Source organism: Belonocnema kinseyi, chromosome 6 (genome assembly GCF_010883055.1).
Source record: "Belonocnema kinseyi isolate 2016_QV_RU_SX_M_011 chromosome 6, B_treatae_v1, whole genome shotgun sequence".
NCBI classification, from domain to species: domain Eukaryota; kingdom Metazoa; phylum Arthropoda; class Insecta; order Hymenoptera; family Cynipidae; genus Belonocnema; species Belonocnema kinseyi.
In genome coordinates, this window is record NC_046662.1 from 60,610,461 (window position 1) to 60,616,868 (window position 6,408).

At 31.9% G+C, this 6,408-nt stretch overlaps 1 protein-coding gene across 1 annotated transcript in view; it reads left to right on the top strand.

The window, feature by feature from the left end:
• Nucleotides 1-4,070, top strand: part of LOC117175415 — a 13,382-nt gene extending 9,312 nt beyond the window's left edge. The window contains exon 4 of the mRNA XM_033365125.1: nucleotides 3,858-4,070. Within this exon, the coding sequence (XP_033221016.1) occupies nucleotides 3,858-4,070 (213 nt within the window). The remainder of the gene's footprint in view (nucleotides 1-3,857) is intronic.
• The last annotated feature ends 2,338 nt before the right edge of the window (nucleotides 4,071-6,408 follow it).

Consider the following 6,408-nt stretch of genomic DNA (forward strand, 5'->3'; position numbering starts at 1 on the left):
GTAGGGATGAGGGCTAAGGAATAATGTAAGAATGTATGGAAATGTGGGGGAAGTTGGAGGATCGCTGCGACGGTACCGAAGCTCCCAGCGACGAATTCAAAGATCAGATCATTTTTGTACACGGGCGCGACTCGTTCTTGAGCGGGATTCCGGATTTTGTACAAAATTCGATTTTGAGACACTTTATAGAAATAAAATCATTGTTATTTCACTTTGGGTTTCTGTTTAATCAATTGAAAGACCTATTGATTATTTATAAACAATTTAGGAGATTTTCAGAACGAGATTTCATTGCGGGAGTTGGGTTTCCAAACCCTTCACTGTGGAAACGGACTCGACATCGTTGAATTCTCATCTTCAAGTGGACGTTTTAATGTCAACCCTTTCATTCATAATTTGAAGTATTTGACTGTTTCGCGCGTAAACTCAGTTCCGCTCGTTACACAGGGTGTTTGGGATAGCCATCTGTTGGCAGACTACTGTTAATCTTTGAAGGGGGCACGTCAAACCAACACAAAAGAAAGGCACTGCGAAGGTCATTTACAAATAAACGAACGGGTTATTACTCTAAAACTGAACACACATGATATGGCTACTTAAATTGTATAGCTCGTTAAAAATTGTGAGAGGCGTGGGGCCTCACCTAAATGAAGCACCCTAACGGGAACAAAAGCCTGCTACGTCTACCTCCTTGTTCCTAGTTATCGCTAAATGTAGGTTATTACATTGCAGGAAATCTTGACCTTATTGAGTAATTGAATGTTAGTTTTGGACACCCAAAGTTTATGAGAAATACACAAGAACGCCAATATAATGGAAGTTTCGGGGGTTGCCTCACAATGGCCTTTTCATTAAATCAATCATTGGAAACGTAAACAGTCTATTGTAAACTGGTCGCGACCCATTGTTGACGCTGACACACGGCTGTGTAACTGCGAGGACCAGCAGTTCTTGGAATCATTTAATAAACTGGCTTGTATACAGGCGTTTATGTGTAAGATTAAATAAGGTTCTTTGAGAATTGTGTGAGGTAAGAGGACACACGTAAATCAAGCACCCCGAATCATGGGAGTCGAGGTGACTCACGTAAAGCAAACACCCCAAAAGCAACAGAAGCCTGCTGTGTCCACGTCGTTGTTCCTGGGTATCGCTATATGTAGGTTATTGCCTTGCACGAAATCTTGACCTTATTTAATATTTGAATGTCAGTTTGGAGACCCAAAGTTTATAAGAAATAAGATTAAATAAAGCTCTTTGAGAATTATGGGATGCGAGAGGACTCACGTAAATGAAGCACCCCAAAGGGAACAAAAGCCTGCTGCGTCCACGTGGTTGTTCCTGGGTATCGCTAAATGTACTAGTAAGTCTTTTTGTTGGTACGGTGGTGGGGCTCTAAGATTATGGAGTTTCTGGGTTGTACGGCTATGGGGTTTTGGGGTTAAAGGATTATGGAGTTTTGGGATTGTGGAGTTTTGAGGTATTAGATTTATGGAGTTATGGAAATGTGGGGTTATGAAATTTAATTCTACACTATTCGGACTTATATAGTGACATGCAATTCTCTTATGATACATTTGAGGGTTATGGAGCTTTTTTGTTTTAATGTCACGAAGAGGTGGACGTATGGAATTCTAAAGTTAAGACTCTCCGAGAATAAGGTTTCCCATTTGCGTGTAAGTATTTTTTTTCTGCATTTTGGATTTGTGGTTTATTGAGAATTAAGATTTATGAGTTTTGAGGTTATAAATTTTGAAGTTATAGCTTTTAGGGTTACAGTTTATCGATCTCAAGCTTATTGAGCTATGAAGGTATAGAGTTATATGGCTTAAGGGTTGATATTGTTGGGTTTTTATGGTTTCAAGATGTTTTTTGTGGTTACAAAACAATGCTGACATGATGGGGCAAAATGAGTTTCAGATTCGGTTTCAGCGATCCAAAAAACATATAATCCAATTGGTTTGGTTTGAGGAAAACTTCACTCATTTTTTGTGGTCCTGCATTATATTTTTAGTTATAAATTTTATTATTTGGCTAAAAATTCAACAATTTTCTTGAAAAGACATCCTTTTCTGTTGCAAATTCAACTGTTTTTTAAAGAAATAGTCTTTTTAGGATAAAAATTCACCTCTTTTCGTAGTACATTAGCATTTTGTTTAAAATTCATATTTTCATGCTGGTAAGACAACCGGAATCTTTTTTGGACAAAAATAATTTTTTCTATCAATTTTCTTTTGAAGGTAATATTATTTAGTAGAAATATTGCAACTTTCTTGCATAAAAATGCAAATGTTTTGTTGAAAATTAAAGTATTTCCTGAAAAATTTACTTTTTATTAAAAATGTCTATTTTTGTGTTTAAAAGTAAACTGGAATCTTTTCAAATGTAAATTCAACGCTTTTTTGATAATTGATGTTTTTTATCTAAAAATTCAACTGCTTTAGCAAAATGTTCATTTTTTGATCCTGAAAAAAATGCAACTGTTTGGTTGAAAATTCCACCCACTTTCTGAAAGTTTGTCGTTTTGATTTGAAAATTCGCCTGCTTTAGCAGAAAATTACATTCTTCTTAGACAAAAACGTAACTATTTGGTTGAAAATTCAACAATTTTGCCTAAACATTATAATGTTTAGTTGAAAATTCTGCTGGTTTGTTGAAAATTTAACTTTTTTGTAGAAAATTTACTTTTTGTATAAATTTAATATTTTTGTGTTGAAAAAAGAACTGAAATATTTTCGGGATAATAATTCAACTCTTTTTTTTCAAAATGTTTTTTTTTTTAATTCATCTGTTTTAAGAGAAATTTGATCTTTCTTGGATAAAAATGCAACCGTTTGGTGGAAAATTTAACTATTTTGTTAAAAATCATACTTTTTGGTTTATCGTTCTATTGTTTTTTTGAAAATTTGACCATTCACATTGAAAATTTACTTTGATTTAAAATTTATATTTTGTTGATAAAAATGAACTGAAATCTTTTCTGGATGAAATTTCAAGTTTAAAACAAGTTGTCACTTTTTATTAAAATTTGATCAATTTTAGTACAGATTTCATCATTTTTTTATAAAAATGAAACTATTTAGTAGAGAATTAAAAATTTTTGTTAAAAATTGTTGTTGTTAATAATTTGTCTTTTAGTAATAAAAACTGATTTTTTCAGAAACTTATTTTTTGTTTAAAATATCAGATTTTGATTGGGAAAAGTTAACTGGAATCTTTTATAAACGAAAATTCAACTTTAAAAAAATGATCTTCTTGATTGAAAAATTAATCTTTTTTAGTAGAATTATCATTTTACTAACTATGTTTAAAATTTTTTATTTTTCTGTTTGAAGGCTTTCGTTGAAAATGTAAATGTTTAGTAGAAAAGCCTTTTTTATACTTACAAATTAATTCTTTAACTGAAAATGTAACTTTTCTATTTTCTTAAGATTTACCTTTTTTAGGTGAAAATTGTCCTTTTTTGAACAAAAAATTTTCTTGGTTTAAAATTTCATGTTTTTCAGGTAAAAAGCATTAATTTCGTGAAAAATTAATTTTTGTTGAAAAGTCATATTTTGATTTAAAAATTCAATTGTTGTAGAGAAAATAAGTCTTCTGGCTTGAAGGTTGAATAATTTAGATGAATTTTTATTTCTTTCTTGATTTTAAAATCTTTATTTGTTGAAAATTCGTCTTTTTTGGTTTTAAAATTCTTTTTTTTTTGTATAAATTTGTTTTTAAATTCAAATTAGTTAATTAATTAATTAAATTACCTTCTTTTGGTAAAAAGAAATTTTTGAATTAAAAAATTTTAATTTTGTATCTGAAATACTGATTAGTTATTTTGTAAATGTATGGATATTTTTTTTCGTTTCAAGTTTGCTGAAAACTTCTGTAAGAAACTGGCTGAGGAATACAAAAGAGAAGCAAATTCATATGTTAGTCAGACTAAGACATGCATTGCAGACATAGCAAAAAAATGCGCTAAATCTGCATCCGAATGCCGTAAAGAGGTAGAAAATAAACAAAAAGCCCGTGATAAGGAGTATCAGATAGGGGAAAAAGTCAGACTGCCCCCAAATATGAAGTAAGATGACCAGAAAGGTATAATAAAATTAATAACTGATTTAAATTCACTTTCCTTTCAATTCCCAGTTGTTTGAAAATTTTCTTTTTACGCATATTCAAATTAATAAAAAAGAATTTTATTGAGCATGTTATGTTGCAATACATTGGAAAGAATTCACATTTATTTTCTATTCGATGTAGACACCGTGCCTAATGCACTGTATATATTTGCTTAGTGCTTTTCGTAATATAAAACGTAAAAAGTTATGATTAAACACGTCCACGTTTTCAACTCTTCTGAACCAGAAAACAGGTTTTCGCGAATGTGTGTGTCTACATTTGTGTGAGTTTCTTTGCATTTGTGTGGTAGAATATTTTGCTAAGAGCAACCGGTTCATCTTGCGTATATCTGTTGATATGAAAAAACTGTGTAAGACAAAACAGAAAGAAACTCCAGCTCATCGCAATCTCATCCAAAACATACCCCTTCGAGAACCAATATTCCTGAACCCCCTACCAACCCTTACAAAATTCGCAACCCTTCATATAAAAAGTATACATCTCTTAAGATTTGTAATTGTAGAAAAAAAGGCTACAGGTTTCCAGTATGCCAGCAAACTAGAAAAATATTTTGTTTTGGTTGAATTAGAAAAGACATATTTGAATATGAATGTCCCAGGTGTTCAGAAAATTAAAGCCTGACACATATGGTAAAGGGGGCATACCTATTTTACATAAAGATAAATTTCATTTAAAAATAAAAGCCCCAAATTCCCATAATTATAAAATAAAATAACCCATAATTCCATGATTATCCTCTCCTAGTTCCGCCGCACGCCGCAAAATGTAGCCCCGCTTCCCTTTTGTGGCACTTTATTTTTCTCTCTCTTTCATCCTTTTTGACACTATTTTTATATTTTTTTTCTGCTTTTCTTTCCTTTTACTTATTCTTTTTCCTTTATCGCTGTTTTCTTACCCTTTTGTCGATTTTCTCTCCTCCTTTGTTGTCGTTTTTTCTTCTTCCCTTCCTATTTTAACTATTAATTATCGACTTGCCACCCTTGGGTCCTGAATTAAAATTTCTTTTTGTATGTACTTTTGAGAACCCCTCTACTTAATTATTTTCGAGACCGCCTTTTGTATTTACTTTTGAGAAACCCTTTTCTTATCTATTTTTAAGAACCGTTTTGCTTGCCCATTTTCTAGACCCTTTTTTGGTGTTTCTTCTCGAAAACCTTTTCCTCGACAATTTCAAGAACCCCCTTTATTTTTTATACAAATACCCCTTTACTTATCTGCCAAACTAAAGTTCCCTATGCTAATTATTTTCATCTCCTCTATCTTCAGTTATTGCTAATTATATTATGTTATGGTATATTCCCTATATTTAACCCTTCCAAATTATATAAATGCGATCCCTTCTCCGAATTTTCTATGTGTGCTATATGTTTTTCATAATTATTGTAATTTAATATTATCGAAACCCTTTTTCCTACATTTGAATTAGTTAAAAAAAAATTGGATTTTCATTTTTTTCTTTCCACTCTCATAATATGTCATTTGTTGAATTTTCTCCAAATTTTGAATAAATCGTTGTTAACTGTTTTAATTAAAATGTGAGTTTTGTCATTGAGTACCCCCCCCCCCCCCCCCCCCTATCTACCACTATTTGATTAAAACTAAGCTAGTTTGGTTTTAAGTAGACCCTAATTTTGTCTCTTTAATTTTGGTTTATCTTTTTTTTACCTTTGTCCCAAGAAAGGACTGGCGCCCAAAAGCCAAATTTATATTATTGATTTAAATTGTTCATTTTGAGAAATCACTTAGATTATATATTTGTTTAGTCTAATTTCTTGGTTATTTACTTCAATTTTTTCGGTTATTTAAAATAAAAAACACCATCTATAATAAACTTCCACAAAAAGGAGCTTGCTATAAGAGGACGCCCGTGCAGAAATCGCCCGATTTCAAACTTTATACCGATCTGGCCCTGATCGGTAGAACTCTGTGGGCCATACCTGGGATCGGCCGCCCAGACCGATTTGTAACGAGCGGAACTGAGTTTACGCGCGAAACAGTCAAATAATTCAAATTATGAAGTATAGGGTTGACATTAAAACGTCCACTTGAAGATGAGAATTCAACGATGTCGAGTCCGTTTCCACAGTGAAGGGTTTGGAAACCCAACTCCCGCAATGAAATCTCGTTCTGAAAATCTCTTAAATTGTTTATAAATAATCAATAGGTCTTTCAATTGACTAAACAGAAACCCAAAGTGAAATAACAATGATTTTATTTCTATAAAGTGTCTCGAAATGGAATTTTGTACAAAATTCGGAATCCCGCTCAAGAACGAGTCGC